Below are 16,586 nucleotides of genomic sequence, written 5' to 3' on the forward strand. Positions count from 1 at the left end.
ACGTCAATTTTTCCATTTTGCTTTTGTCAGTCCCCTCCTGTGGCAGCAGAAAAATCCTGGGAAGCTGTGGGAAACTTAAAGGAAAAGAATTCAAACCATTCTTATCTCTCTTTCTGTAACCGTTGTTTATAGATATGGTTCTCTAGAATTCAAAGAATTCAAGAAATTCAAGTAATTCAAAGAATTCAAGCATTTATTATCTCTCTTTCTGTAACCGTTGTTTATAGATATGGTTCTCTAAAATTCAAACAATTCAAAGAATTCAAACCATTATTATCTCTCTTTCTGTAACCGTTGTTTATAGAAGATAAACAATGGTTACAGAAAGAGAACCATTGTTTATAGAAGATAAACAATTTAGATATGGTTCTCTAAAATTCAGAGAATTCAAAGAATTCAAACAATTATTATCTCTCTTTGTGACCATTATTTATAAATATGGTTCTCTAGAATTCAAAGGGTTCAAGCAATTCAAAGAATTCAAGCAATTATTATCTCTCTTTCTGTAACCATTTCTTATAGATATGGTTCTCCAAAATTCAAACAATTCAAACAATTTAAACAATTCTTATCTCTCTTTCTGTGACCATTTTTTAGAGATATGGTTCTCTAGAATTCAAACAATTCAAACAATTATTATCTCTCTTTCTGTAACCATTGTTTATAGATATGGTTCTCTAAAATTCAAAGAATTCAAACAATTATTATCTCTCTTTCTGTAACCGTTATTTATAGATATGGTTCTCTAGAATTCAAAGAATTCAAGCAATTCAAAGAATTCTAAAAATTCAAGCATTTATTATCTCTCTTTCTGTAACCGTTGTTTATAGAAGATAAACAATGGTTACAGAAAGAGAACCATTGTTTATAGAAGATAAACAATTTAGATATGGTTCTCTAAAATTCAGAGAATTCAAAGAATTCAAACCATTATTATCTGTCTTTCTGTAACCGTTGTTTATAAAAGATAAACAATGGTTACAGAAAGAGAACCATTGTTTATAGAAGATAAACAATTTAGATATGGTTCTCTAAAATTCAGAGAATTCAAACAATTCAAAGAATTCTTATCTCTCTTTTTGCAACCATTATTTATAGATATGGTTCTCTAGAATTCAAAGGATTCAAGCAATTCAAAGAATTCAAGCAATTATTATTATTATTATTATTATTCAAGCAATCTCTCTTTCTGTGACCACTGTTTATAAATATGGTTCTCTAAAATTCAGAGAATTCAAAGAATTCAAATAATTATTATCTCTCTTTCTGTAACCATTGTTTATAGATATGGTTCTCTAAAATTCAAAGAATTCAAACAATTCAAAGAATTTTAAAAATTCAAACAATTATTATCTCTCTGTAACCATTATTTATACAATCTTAGGTTTTAATTGTTTCTATAAAAACTGTAGATTTCTAACAATAAAATATTAGATTTTCAATTGTTGCTCTAAGAACTGTAGATTTCTAATTATAAATTCTTAGGTTTTCTATAAGAACTGTAGATTTCTAATAATAAATTCTTAGGTTTTCATTGTTTCTATAAGAACTGTAAATTTCCAGTAATAAAATCTTAGGTCCACCATTGTTTCTACAAAACCTGTAGATTTCTAATGGTAAAATCTTAGGTTTTAATTGCTTCTAATTGTAAATTTCTAATAGTAAAGTCTTAGGTTTTCTATAAGAACTGTAGATTTCTAATTATAAAATCTTATCTTTTCATTGTTTCTCTAAGAAATGTAGATTTCTAACAATAAAATCTTGGGTCCACCATTGTTTCTATAAGAACTGTAAATTTCTAATAATAAAATCGTAGGTTTTCCATTGTTTCTATAAGAACTACAGATTTCTGATATTAAAATCTTAGGTTTTAATTGTTTCTCTAAGAACTGTAAATTTCCAAAAATAAAATCTAATCTAAATCTCTTTTCAATTTTTTTCTGGAAGAACTGTAGATTTCTAATCATAATTTCTTAGGATTTCCATTGTTTCTACAAGAACTGCGATAACAAATTATTTCTAATCATTCCATCATGATTCATAATTTAATATTAATTATTTCTAATTATAAAGTAGCCTTCATTTCTTCTGGATCATGGAATCCATGCTAATTATAACCCAGCTTGGGGGGCCTGCAACACCCTCCAATAATGCTGATTAAAAAAAGAAGAAATCATGAAATAATGCTGGGAAAAAAAGAAATAATCCTGGAAAAAAAAAAGAAATAATGCTGATGAAAAAAAGAAATAACGCTGATGAAAAAAAGAAATAACGCTGATCAAAAGGAGTAGAAAATTCCCTTAAACTGCTGATAAATCTCATTTTTTTCAGTTCCTCCTTCCCAGCCAGTGCTGGAAATCTCCCAGGATGAGGAAAGGGGCATCAAACTCTCCTGTCGGACTCACGGGGCCAGACCCCAGCCCCAAATTTCCTGGCTCTTGGACAACGGGATTGAGCTCCCAGGTGAGAGTTTAATTATATATTTTGAGTTAATTCATATATATATATATATATTAAGAGTTTAATTATATATTTTGAGCACGAAAATTGGGATTTTTGTCGGTTTTGGGGTGGTTAAAGGTGCTGGAGGGGGGAATATCGGCTGGGTCTGTGGGGAACAGTCAGCATGAAATTCCACTGGGATGAAGTAAAGGCAAAATCCTGGAATTTCTGCACGAAACTCCACAGGGATAAAACCCAAAATCCTGGAATTTCAGCACTGGGTTCCACAGGGATAAAACCCAAAATCCTGGAATTTCAGCACTGGGTTCCACCAGGGTAAAACAAACATAAACCCCTGGAATTTCAGCACTGGATTCCACTGGGATAAATTGAACCCAAAATCCTGGAATTTCAGCACTGAATTGTACTGGGATAAACTGAACCCAAAATCCTGGAATTTCAGCATGAAATTCTACTGGGATAAATTGAACCCAAAATCCTGGAATTTCTGCACGAAATTCCGCAGGGATAAATCCCAAAATCCTGGAATTTCAGCAGTGGATTGCACTGGGATAAAACCCAAAATCCTGGAATTTCAGCATTGAATTCCACTGGGATAAAACAAACCCAAAATTCTGGAATTTCAGCATTAAATTCCACTGGGATAAAACCCCAAATCCTGGAATTTCAGCATGAAATTCTACTGGGATAAAATAAACCCAAAACCCCTGGAATTTCAGCATTGAATTACACTGGGATAAAACAAAGCCAAAATCCTGGAATTTCAGCATGAAATTCTACTGGGATAAATTGAACCCAAAATCCTGGAATTTCTGCACGAAATTCCACTGGGATAAATTGAACCCAAAATCCTGGAATTTCTGCACGAAATTCCGCAGGGATAAATCCCAAAATCCTGGAATTTCAGCACTGGGTTCCACCAGGGTAAAACAAACACAAACCCCTGGAATTTCGGCACTGAATTCCACTGGGATAAAACAAACCCAAAATCCTGGAATTTCAGCATTGAATTGCACTGGGATAAAACCCAAAATCCTGGAATTTCAGCATTAAATTCCACAGGGATAAAACCCAAAATCCTGGAATTTCAGCACTGAATTGCACTGGGATAAAACAAAGCCAAAATTCTGGAATTTCAGCACAAAATTCCACTGGGATAAAACAAAGCCAAACCCCCTGGAATTTCAGCACAGAATTGCACTGGGATAAATCCCAAAATCCTGGGATTTCAGCATTGAATTCCACAGGGATAAAACAAACCCCAAATCCTGGAATTTCAGCATTAAATTCCACTGGGATAAAACCCCAAATCCTGGAATTTCAGCATGAAATTCTACTGGGATAAATTAAACCCAAAATCCTGGAATTTCAGCATTAAATTCCACAGGGATAAAACCCAAAATCCTGGAATTTCAGCACTGAATTGCACTGGGATAAAACAAAATTTCAGCATTAAATTCCATGGGGATAAAACCCCAAATCCTGGAATTTCAGCATTAAATTCCACTGGGATAAAACCCCAAATCCTGGAATTTCAGCATGAAACTTCCCATCCCCAGGAAATTCCCTCAGAGCTGCCACGGTTCATCCTGGGCTGCCCTTCAGAGAAGCCACTTTCACATTAAAAGATGAGAAACACAAATTTAATTGTTTGAAATCAAAAAATTCATTGCTTTAATTCACTATTTCTCCAATTTTTGTGGTTTTTTTCTCCATTTTTTGAAGGCTTGGAGTGACTCTGCTTCCTCCCCCTCCCATCCCCAGCTTTAATCACTTGCTGCAAATATTGACACTAATCAGAAAATAGCTAATAAATGTTAATTACTGCCAACAGCAGGGCAGGGCAGCTGTGATTGCTGAGCTGCTGCCAAAGTTCATTTTATTTTTATTGGGATTATTTTATTTTATTTTTATTCCATTTTTATTTTTATTGGGAATTGCTTTATTTCGGGGTAAAAGAGCACAGGGAGCATCAGAAGCTCTGCGTTATAAACAGAAATATTTTTAATATTTGTGTCCTTCAGGCAAATATCTGAAATACTTCCCCTCCACCCCGGCTGTTCAAACACATCTCTGGTTACATTAAATACAATTTTATTTTTGATATCATCAGCATTACCTGGAGGAGTGGGAATCCCAGCAGACTCCCCCTAATTCCTTGTGGCAAAGCAAGGAATCCTGTGTGTAAATTCCAGCAGCTGGGAAAGGGGAAGAGTCAAAGCTGTGCTGTAGGAGAGCAGGATTTCAGGGTGATAGAAATTATTTTATTTTATTTTTTTTATTTTATTTTATTTTATTTTATTTTATTTTATTTTATTTTATATTTTATTTTTTTCCTTTTTATTACTTTATTTTATTTTATTATTATTTTATTTTACTTTATTTTATTATTTTTATTATTTAATTTTACTTTATTATTCTATTCTATTCTATTCTATTCTATTCTATTTTTTTATTTTTATTTTATTTTATTTTATTCTTTTTTATTTTATTTTTCTTTTCTATTCTATATTCTATTGTATTCCATTCAATTCTATTGTATTCCATTCAATTCTATTCCATTTGTTATATTTTATTTTATTTTATTTTATTTTATTTTATTTTATTTTATTTTATTTTATTCTTCTAAAATTTCTTTTATTTTATTTTATTTTATTTTTTTAAATTTTATTTTTATTTTGTTTTTATTTTTTTTTTTCCTTTTCATTACTTTATTTTATTCTTTTATTATTTGATTTTACTTCATTTTATTCTATTTTATTTTACTTTATTTTTCTTTTCTATTCTATTCTATTGTATTCCATTCAATTCTATTGTATTCCATTCAATTCTATTCCTTTTATTTTATTTTATTTTGTTTTATTTTATTTTATTTTATTTTATTTTATTTTATTCCTTTTTATTACTTGATTTTATTTTATTATTATTTTATTTTACTTTATTTTATTCTATTTTATTTATTTTATTTTTATTTTTTACTTTATTTACTATTTTTTATTATTTAATTTTACTTTATTATTCTATTCTATTCTATTCTATTTTTTTTTTTTTTTTTTATTTTATTTTATTCTTTTTTATTTTATTTTTCTTTTCTATTCTATATTCTATTGTATTCCATTCAATTCTATTGTATTCCATTCAATTCTATTCCATTTGTTTTATCTTATTTTATTTTATTTTATTTTATTTTATTTTATTTTATTTTATTTTATTTTATTTTATTTTATTTTATTTTATTTTATTCTATTAATTTTTTTAATTTTACTTTTATTTTATTTTTATGTTATTTTTTCCTTTTTATTACTTTATTTGATTTTTTTATTATTTTATTTTACTTTATTTTATTCTATTTTTTCCTTTATTTTATTCTTTTTTATTTTATTTTTCTATTCTCTTCTATTGTATTCCATTCAATTCTATTGCATTCCATTCAATTCTATTCCATTTGTTTTATTTTATTTTATTTTATTTTATTTTATTTTATTTTATTTTATTTTATTTTATTCTTTTAAAATTTTTTTTATTTTATTCTATTTAATTTTTTTAAATTCTATTTTTATTTTGTTTTTATTTTATTTTTTCCTTTTTATTACTTTATTTTATTTTTTTATTATTTACTTCATTTTATTCTATTTTATTTTTTTCTTTTTTTTACTTTAGTTTATTCTTTTTTATTATTTTATTTTACTTTATTTTTCTATTCTATTCTATTCTATTCTATTCTATTCTATTCTATTCTATTCCATTCTATTCTATTCTATTGTGTTCCATTCAATTCTATTGTATTCCATTCAATTCTATTCCTTTTGTTTTATTTTATTTTATTTTATTTTATTTTATTTTATTTTATTTTATTTTATTTTATTTTATTTTATTTTAATTTAATTTAATTTAATTTAATTTAATTTAATTTAATTTATTTTTATTTTTTTTTATTTTTTTTCTCCCCGCTTGCCTGCAGGCGACACCAGGCACCAGCTGGGGGCCGACGGGAGCCGATGGAGCAGCCGGAGCTCCCTGAGGCTCCTGAGCTACAGCCCCGCAGGGACGGCCACCTGTGCCATCCGGCACCCTGCGCTGGGCACACGGGCCCTGCTGGCATCCCTGTCCTTCCGGAACCTTCCCAGGGCAGGTACTGCAGCTCTGCCCTCTGATTTCACTGCCCTGAGCTGGTGAAAAAAAATACAGACACCCAGAAGTGAGGAATTGGGGGCAAAAAATGAGGAATCAGGGGCACAGAGACTGCTGGCATCCTTGCCCTTCCGGAGCCTTCCCAGCTCCGGTACTGCAGCTCTGCTCTCTGATTTCCTGCCCTGAGCTGGTGAAAATGTCCCAGATACACACAGAAGTGTGTCTTTAAATGAAATGAGGAATCTGGGGCAAAAAATGAGGAATTGGGGGCACAGAGACTGGTGGCATCCTTCACCTTCCAGAACCTTCCCAGCTCCAGTATTGCAGCTCTGCCTCTCCAATTCACTGCCCTGAGCTGGTGAAAAAAATACAGACACCCAGAAGTGAGGGGTGGGCTTTAAAATGAGGAATCTGGGGCAAAAAATGAGGAATTGGGGGCACAGAGACTGGTGGCATCTTTGCCCTTCCAGAACCTTCCCAGCTCCGGTACTGCAGCTCTGCCTCTCCCATTCACTGCCCTGAGCTGGTGAAAATGATACAGATACCCACAAGTGTGGGGTGTGCTTTAAAATGAGGAATTGGGGGCAAAAAATGAGGAATCAGGGACACAGGGACTGCTGGCATCTTTCACCTTCCAGAACCTTCCCAGCTTGGGTACTGCAGCTCTGCCCTCTGATTTCACTGCCCTGAGGCGGTGAAAAAAAATACAGACACGCAGAAGTGAGGAATTGGGGGCAAAAAATGAGGAATTGGGGGCACAGAGACTGGTGGCATCCTTGCCCTTCCAGAACCTTCCCAGCTCCGGTACTACAGCTCTGCTCTCTGATTTCCTGCCCTGAGCTGGTAAAAATTATATAGATACACCAGAAGTGCTGGGTGGGCTTTAAAATGAGGAATTAGGGGCAAAAAATGAGGAATTGGGGGCACAGGGACTGGTGGCATCTTTCCCCTTCCAGAACCTTCCCAGCTCCGGTACTGCAGCTCTGCTCTCTGATTTCCAGCCCTGAGCCGGTAAAAATGTTCCTGATACACCAGAAGTGAGGGGGTGCTTTAAAATGAGGAATCTGGGGCAAAAAATGAGGAATTGGGGGCAAAAAATGAGGAATCAGGGACACAGGGACTGGTGGCATCTTTGCCCTTCCAGAACCTTCCCAGCTCCGGTACTGCAGCTCTGCGCTCTGATTCAGTGCACTGAGCTGGTGAAAAAAAATACAGACACGCAGAAGTGACGGGGTGCTTTAAAATGAGGAATTAGGGGCAAAAAATGAGGAATTGGGGACACAGGGACTGGTGGCATCCTTGCCCTTCCAGAACCTTCCCAGCTCAGGTACTGCAGCTCTGCTCTCTGATTTCCTGCCCTGAGCTGCTAAAAATGATACAGATACCCACAGAAGTGTGTCTTTAAATGAAGAATCTGGGGCAAAAAATGAGGAATCTGGGGGGCAAAAAATGAGGAATCGGGGACACAGGGACTGGTGGCATCTTTCACCTTCCAGAACCTTCCCAGCTCGGGTACTGCAGCTCTGCTCCCTGATTCAGTGCCCTGAGCTGGTGAAAATGATACAGATACCCACAAGTGTGGGGTGTGCTTTAAAATGAGGAATCTGGGGCAAAAAATGAGGAATTGGGGGCACAGAGACTGCTGGCATCCTTCACCTTCCAGAACCTTCCCAGCTCCGGTACCGCAGCTCTGCTCTCCGATTTCCTGCCCTGAGCTGGTGAAAATTATATAGATACACCAGAAGTGCTGGGTGGGCTTTAAAATGAGGAATTGGGGGCAAAAAATGAGGAATTGGGGACACAGGGACTGCTGGCATCCTTCACCTTCCAGAACCTTCCCAGCGTGGGTACTGCAGCTCTGCCTCTCCAATTCACTGCCCTGAGCTGGTGAAAATGATACAGATACCCACAAGTGTGGGGTGTGCTTTAAAATGAGGAATCTGGGGGCAAAAAATGAGGAATTGGGGGCACAGGGACTGGTGGCATCCTTGCCCTTCCAGAACCTTCCCAGCTCCGGTACTGCAGCTCTGCTCTCCCATTTCCTGCCCTGAGCTGGTGAAAATGATAAAGACACACACAGAAATGTGTCTTTAAATAAAATGAGGAATCTGGGGCAAAAAATGAGGAATCAGGGACACAGGGACTGGTGGCATCCTTGCCCTTCCAGAACCTTCCCAGCTCCGGTACTGCAGCTCTGCTCTCCCATTTCCTGCCCTGAGCTGGTGAAAATGATACAGATACACACAGAAGTGTGTCTTTAAATGAAATGAGGAATCTGGGGCAAAAAATGAGGAATCGGGGGCACAGGGACTGGTGGCATCTTTGCCCTTCCAGAACCTTCCCAGCTCGGGTACTGCAGCTCTGTCTCTCTGATTTCACTGCTCTGAGCTGGTGAAAATGATAAAGACACACAGCGAAATGTGTCTTTAAATGAAATGAGGAATTGGGGGCAAAAAATGAGGAATCAGGGACACAGACACTGGTGGCATCTTTGCCCTTCCAGAACCTTCCCAGCTCCGGTACTGCAGCTCTGCTCTCCCATTTCCTGCCCTGAGCTGGTGAAAATGATAAAGACACACACAGAAATGTGTCTTTAAATAAAATTAGGAACTTGGGGTAAAAAAAAATGGGTTTGGGGTTGTTCATTGGTGCCACAGCTGAGCAGCAGATCCTGCCCAAGCTCCCCACAGCCAAGTGTTTCATTTATTCCTCATTTCAGAGCAGCAAGGGCAGGAAAGGGCAGGGAAAATATTCTGAGGGCAGGAAAGGTGAGGGTGGGACTGGAAGTGAGACCCTTGATCAGCCAGAAAACCAAATAAACAATACAGAGAATGGAACAAGGCAGAAAATCCAAACAATTCAGGGCATGGAGCAGGACAGAAAACCAAAATAATGCAGGGCAGAAAACCCAATAAAAAATCCAGAGCGTGGAGCAGGGCAGAAAACTCAAGAAACAATACAGAGAATGGAGCAGGGCAGAAAATCAAAAAAATCCAGAGTATGGAGCAGGGCAGAAAACCCAAACAATGCAAGGCATGGAGCAGGGCAGGAAAACCAAATAATACAGAGCATGGAGAAAGGCAGAAAACCCAATAAACAATCCAGAGTATGAAGACAGAAAATCCAAATAATACAGAGCATGGAGCAGGGCAGAAAACCCAATAAAAATCCAGAGCAGGGTAGAAAACTCAAACGATGCAGAGCACGGAGCAGGGCAGGATGGTTTTTCAAGGATCTGCTCGGTGGCAAAGCCTCTTCTGATTTTTGTCATTATTTTTGGTGGGTTTCTTCAGGCTGCAAACAGGCAACCCGACCTTCAGAGGATGCAGGAGTTCCCAGCTCATCAGAGAATCCAGCAGTTCCCAGTTCTCCAGAGAATCCAGCAGGTACCAACCCATCTGCATCCCCAAAAGAACCAGGAGTTTCCAGCCCTTCTGCATCCCTAGAGAATACAGAATTTTCCAGCAGCCCCTCTGCATCCCCAAATGATCCAGGAGTTTCCAGCCCCTCTGTATCCCCAGAGAATCCAGAATTTTCCAACCCTTCTGCATCCCCAAAAGATCCAAAAGTTTCCATCCCCTCTGCATCTCCAAATGATCCAGGAATTTCCAACCCTTCTGCATCCCCAGAGAATCCAGAAACTTCCACCCCCTCTGCATCCCCAAGGAATCAAAAATTTTCCAGCCCTTCTGCATCTCCAAAAGATCCAGAACTCTCCAGCCCTTCTGCATCTCCAAATCATCCAGAACTTTCCAGCCCTTCTGCATCTCCAAAAGATCCAGAAGTTTCCAGCCCTTCTGCATCCCCAGAGAATTCGGAAACTTCCACCCCCTCTGCATCCCCAAGGAATCAAAAATTTTCCAGCCCTTCTGCATCCCCAAAAGATCCAGAACTCTCCAGCCCTTCTGCATCCCCAAAAGATCCGAAAGTTTCCATCCCCTCTGCATCTCCAAATGATCCAGGAATTTCCAACCCTTCTGCATCCCCAGAGAATCCAGAACTTTCCAGCCCTTCTGCATCCCCAAAAGATCCAGAACTCTCCAGCCCTTCTGCATCTCCAAAAGATGCAGAACTTTCCAGCCCTTTTGTATCCCCAAAAGATCCAGGAGTTTCCAGCCCTTCTGCATCCCCAGAGAACCCAGAATTTTCCATCCCTTCTGCATCTCCAAAAGATCCAGAACTTTCCAATCCTTCTGCATCCCCAGAGAATCCAGAACTCTCCAGTCCTTCTGCATCTCCAAATCATCCAGAACTTTCCAGCCCTTCTGCATCCCCAGAGAATCCAGAACTTTCCAGCCCTTCTGCATCCCCAAAAGATCCAGAAGTTTCCATCCCCTCCGCATCCCCAGGGATTGCAGCAGTTCCGGCCCAGCCAAACCTCACGGATGTCTCGCTGCTCGGTGAGTTTGGTCTCAGCCAAACCTGAATTTCTCCAACCTGAAATGGCAATGACAGAGGTGCTGCCGGGCACAGCGTTCCATCCCACATCCCACAGCGGTGTGGGACACAGGGCACAGCATTTCCTGCTTGTTCCTTCTTTTTCCCTGCCAAAATTCCCCTCCTCGGAGGAAAAAGGGCAGGAGCAGGGTGGGAGCTGGGCTGGGATGCTCTGATGGGCTGCACTAGGTGGCACTGTGCAACAATTCTTCACGGAATTCACAAAATCACAGAATTTACAGAATCACAGAATCACAAATTTGAAGGAAATCCTAAAGATCATCGAGTCCAACCCAGCCCCAACCCCTCAACTAAACCCAGTGCCACATCCAGGCTTTGTTAAACACACCCAGGGATGGCGACTGCACCACCTCCCTGGGCAGAACATTCCAGAATTCATCACCCTTTCTGTAAAAACTTTATCACCTTTCTGTAAAAACTTTATCACCCTTTCTGTAAAAAACTTTTCCCAATCTCCTGCCTGTATTTCCCTTGGTGCAGCTCGAGGCTGTGTGCTCGTTCCTGCAGAAAGAGAGGAATTCAAGCAGTAGCAAAAGAGGAAGATTTTAGAAAATTTTAAAGAATGGAATGGGGTAGCAGGGAGGAAATTCTGGGGAGCACAGCTGGAAAAATCAATTTGTGCTAGCAACCAGTGGAAGGGATGAAAAGGATCACTGGAAGGTTTTGGAAAGGAAAAAGCAGACATAACTAAAGGAAAGGAAAAGGAAATAGATATAAAAGGAAACATATAAATATTTCATTTTATATATAAATAATATAAATAAATAACATATTTTAAACGAAATATATAAAAGTAAAAAGAATACATAACTGCAAAAATCTCCTTGCTCCAATCAGATTTCCCCTGCAGGAAGGAAATTTGATTTTTCAGGAATGCGTCATTGGGGTGAACAATTCCTGTTTGAATTCCCAGCACATTTACCAGCACAAACCTCCGTTACAGAGCAAAATCCCGAATCCAAGGGGCTCCTGAGGAAGGAGAAGAATCTCCTGCTGCCCGTGCTGGTGGCTGCTCTGCTCCTGGTGCTGCTCATCATCGTGCTGCTCTTCATGGTGAAGCTGAAGAAAGCGCACGGGGCGTGGAAGAGAGGTGAGGAACAGGAGCTGGGGGCTCAAGAGTGAGAAATCCCCATTTTCTGACTCTTCTCTCAGGGTTTTTGGGAGATGAGGGTGTATAAGATGATGGTGATCTCTGTCAGGCTGATAAATCCCCATTTTCTAACTCTTCTCTCAGGATTTTTATGAGATGCTGGTGATCTCTCTCAGACTGATAAATCCTCAATTTCTAACTCTTCCCTCGGGATTTTTGTGAGATAATGGTGATCTCCGTCAGGCTGAGAAATCCTCATTTTATGACTCTTCTCTCAGGATTTTTTTTGTGAGGTGATGGTGATCTCTGTCAGGCTGAAACATCTCCATTTTCTAACTCTTCTCTCAGGATTTTTGAGAGATAATGGTGTATGAGGTGATGGTGATCTCTCTCAGGCTGATAAAACCCCCAAATTATGATTCTTCTCTCAGAATTTTTGGGAGATGATGGCGATCTCTCTCAGACTGAGAAATCCCCAATTTCTAACTCTTCTCTCAGGATTTTTGGGAGATGAGGGTGTATGAGGTGATGGTGATCTCTCTCAGGCTGATAAATCCCCATTTTCTAACTTTTCTCTCAGGATTTTTATGAGATGATGGTGATCTCTCTCAGGCTGATGAATCCCCATTTTCTAACTCTTCTCTCAGGATTTTTGGGAGATGGTGGTGATCTCTGTCAGGATGATGAGATCCCCATTTTGCGACTCTCAGGATTTTTAGGAGAAGATGCTGGATGAGATGATGATGGTCTCTCTCAGGCTTAGAAAATCCCCATTTTCTAACTCCTCTCTCAGAATTTTTGGGAGATGATGGTGATCTTTCTCAGGCTGATAAATCCCCAATTTCTAACTCTTCTCTCAGGATTTTTTTTGTGGGGTGATGGTGATCTCTGTCAGGCTGAAACATCTCCATTTTCTAACTCTTCTCTCAGGATTTTTGGGAGATGAGGGTGTCTGAGATGGTGGTGACCTCTCTCAGACTGATAAAATCCCCAAATTATGATTTTTCTCTCAGGACTTTTGTGATACGATGGTGATCTCTGTCAGGATGATGAGATCCCCATTTTGCAACTCTCAGGATTTTTAGGAGATGATGCTGGATGAGATGATGGTGATCTCTGTCAAGCTGATAATTTCTCAATTTATGACTCTTCTCTCAGGATTTTTTTTGTGAGGTGATGGTGATCTCTGTCAGGCTTAGAAAATCCCCATTTTCTAACTCTTCTCTCAGAATTTTTGTGAGATATTGGTGATCTCTGTCAAGCTGATAATTTCTCAATTTATGACTTTTCTCTCAGGATTTTTATGAGATGATGGTGATCTCTCTCAGACTGAGAAATCTCCAATTTCTAACTCTTCTCTCATTATTTTTGTGATACGATGGTGATCTCTATCAGGATGATGAGATCCCCATTTTGCAACTCTCAGGATTTTTAGGAGATGATGCTGGATGAGATGATGGTGATCTCTGTCAAGCTGTAATTTCTCAATTTATGACTTTTCTCTCAGGATTTTTATGAGATGATGATGGTCTCTCTCAGGCTGATGAGATCCCGTTTTGGGATTCTTCTCTCAGGATTTTTGGGAGATGATGGTGATCTCTGTCAAGCTGATAAATTCTCAATTTATGACTCTTCTCTCAGGATTTTTTTTGTGAGGTGATGGTGATCTCTGTCAGGGTGAAACATCTCCATTTTCTAACTCTTCTCTCAGGATTTTTGGGAGATAACGGTGTATGAGATGGTGGTGACCTCTCTCAGACTGATAAAATCCCCAAATTATGATTTTTCTCTCATTATTTTTGTGATACGATGGTGATCTCTGTCAGGATGATGAGATCCCCATTTTGCAACTCTCTGGATTTTTAGGAGATGACGCTGGATGAGATGATGGTGATCTCTGTCAAGCTGATAATTTCTCAATTTATGACTCTTCTCTCAGCATTTTTTTTTGTGAGGTGATGGTGATCTCTGTCAGACTGAGAAATCCCCAATTTCTAACTTTTCTCTCAGGATTTTTATGAGATGATGGTGATCTCTCTCAGGCTGATAAATCCCCATTTTCTAACTCTTCTCTCAGGATTTTTATGAGATGATGATGATCTCTCTCAGGCTGATGAGATCCCATTTTGGGACTCTTCTATCAGGATTTTTGGGAGATGATGGTGATCTTTCTCAGGCTGATAAATCCCCATTTTCTAACTCTTCTGTCAGGATTTTTGGGAGATGATGGTGATCTCTGTCAAGCTGATAAAATTCCCATCTTGTGACTCCTCTCTCACAATTTTTGTGAGATGATGGTGATCTCTGTCAGGCTGATAAATCCCCAATTTCTAACTCTTCTCTCAGAATTTTTATGGGATGATGGTGATCTCTGTCAAGCTGATAATTTCTCAATTTATGACTGTTCTCTCAGGATTTTTTTTTTGTGAGGTGATGGTGATCTCTGTCAGGCTTAGAAAATCCCCATTTTTTAACTCTTCTCTCAGGATTTTTGGGAGATGATGGTGTATGAGGTGATGGTGATCTCTCTCAGGCTGATAAATCCCCATTTTCTAACTCTTCTCTCAGGATTTTTGGGAGATGATGGTGATCTCTCTCAGACTGATGAATCCCCATTTTCTAACTCTTCTCTCAGGATTTTTGGGAGATAACGGTGTATGAGATGATGGTGATCTCTCTCAGACTGATAAATCCCCATTTTCTGACTCTTCTCTCAGGATTTTTGGGAGATGATGATGATCTCTCTCAGGGTGATGAGATCCCATTTTGGGACTCCTCTCTCACAATTTTTGTGAGATGATGGTGATTTTTCTCAGGCTGATAAATCCCCAATTTCTAACTCTTCTCTCAGGATTTTTATGGGATGATGGTGATCTCTGTCAAGCTGATAATTTCTCAATTTATGACTCTTCTCTCAGGATTTTTTTTGTGAGGTAATGATGGTCTCTGTCAGGGTGAAACATCTCCATTTTCTAACTCTTCTCTCAGAATTTTTATGCTCAAGGCAAAGGGTGAGAAGGAATAATGGAAAAAAAAAATCTCATTCTCCTAATTAAAATGCATGCGGTTTTAATGATTTAATTGTTTTAAAATTCATTTCTATTTCTAAATGGTTTAATTTTTTTATTTCATTTAATGAAATTTAAATAATTTAATTATTTAAAATATTTTTGGGGGTTTTTTTCCACAGAAAATGATGTTTCAGAGCAAACACTGGAGAGTTATAAATCCAGATCTAACGAAGAGAGTCCAGGCCATGAGAAGAACGGACAAGGTAAAAATCTTTAATTACCATATTCTTGTAAATTTGTTCTTGTTTTCAATAACAACTAATTCTTGTTTTATTTATTTATAATACAAATTATCATAATATTTTAAATTGTATAATATTTTAATATTCAATTAATGTTATAATATTTAATTATGACAAATAATTCTTGTTGTATTATAATTTGTTTAATTATAATGTTGTTTACAACATTATAGTAGTTATAATGTTGTATTATGATTTGTTTAATTATAATAAATAATTACCATAATAATGTTATAAATGTTATCATAATTATCATATTCAATTAATATTACAATAGCTAATGATAATAAATAATGCTTATTTATTTAATTATAATAAATATTTCTTGGCTTATTTAATTGCTGCTGACTGTGGCCAGAGCAGGTGGGAGCCATTAATACTAAATACTAGATATCAAATAAATAAATAAACAACCAACCAAATAAATAAATATATTATAATTATTATTATTATTAATTCTATTTATTAATACCAAATACTAGATAATAAATAATAAATATTAAATAATAAATAATAAATAATAAATAATAGATAATAGATAATAGATAATAGATAATAAATAATAAATACATGTTGTGTTTTAGCTGGAAATCCCAAATCCAACATGCAATATATAACAGAAGAACATGTGGAAACCCCAGAGAAGAATCTGGAAACCCCAGAGAAGAACCTGGAAACCCCAGAGAAAAATCCAGAAAGGCCAGAGAAGAACCCAGGTGACAAAAGCACGGCAATAAATGAGGAAATATTCACGTGCGGAAGGGAGACAGACGTGTAATGTGCAGGAAACTGCAATTTCCTGATATTTATATTAAAGTTTTCAGGGATTTTGGTTTGAAGGAGCAGGAGGGACAGGGAGCTCCATCCCAAAGCCACCTGGGGGTGCTTTTGTCCTGGAGACCTGGCCTGGGTCACCTGGGACCTTCAGAACATGTCAGGAACCTCTACCTTGAACAGCTCATCACCCTCAGCGCCCTGGCAGGACATTCAGGCCCAAATTAGGATATTTATGGTTGATTTTGTCACCTCCTCTGTGACCACAGGTGCTACAAACTCACTGTGACTTTATTTTTCTCCGTGGGACTCCAAACCAGGAAACTGGGCCTGAGTCACCTGGAGTGTTCAGGACAC

The 16,586-nt window shown here is 37.5% G+C and overlaps 1 protein-coding gene across 1 annotated transcript in view; it reads left to right on the forward strand.

The window, feature by feature from the left end:
- Positions 1-16,233, forward strand: part of CRTAM (cytotoxic and regulatory T cell molecule) — a 28,062-nt gene extending 11,829 nt beyond the window's left edge. The window contains 7 exon segments of the mRNA XM_064732153.1: positions 2,332-2,463; positions 6,425-6,595; positions 9,888-10,032; positions 10,684-11,093; positions 11,966-12,142; positions 15,333-15,416; positions 16,040-16,233. Coding sequence (XP_064588223.1) covers positions 2,332-2,463; positions 6,425-6,595; positions 9,888-10,032; positions 10,684-11,093; positions 11,966-12,142; positions 15,333-15,416; positions 16,040-16,233 — 1,313 coding nt within the window.
- The last annotated feature ends 353 nt before the right edge of the window (positions 16,234-16,586 follow it).

The sequence above is a fragment of the Zonotrichia leucophrys genome, chromosome 24, assembly GCF_028769735.1.
Source record: "Zonotrichia leucophrys gambelii isolate GWCS_2022_RI chromosome 24, RI_Zleu_2.0, whole genome shotgun sequence".
Classification (NCBI taxonomy): Eukaryota; Metazoa; Chordata; class Aves; order Passeriformes; family Passerellidae; genus Zonotrichia; species Zonotrichia leucophrys.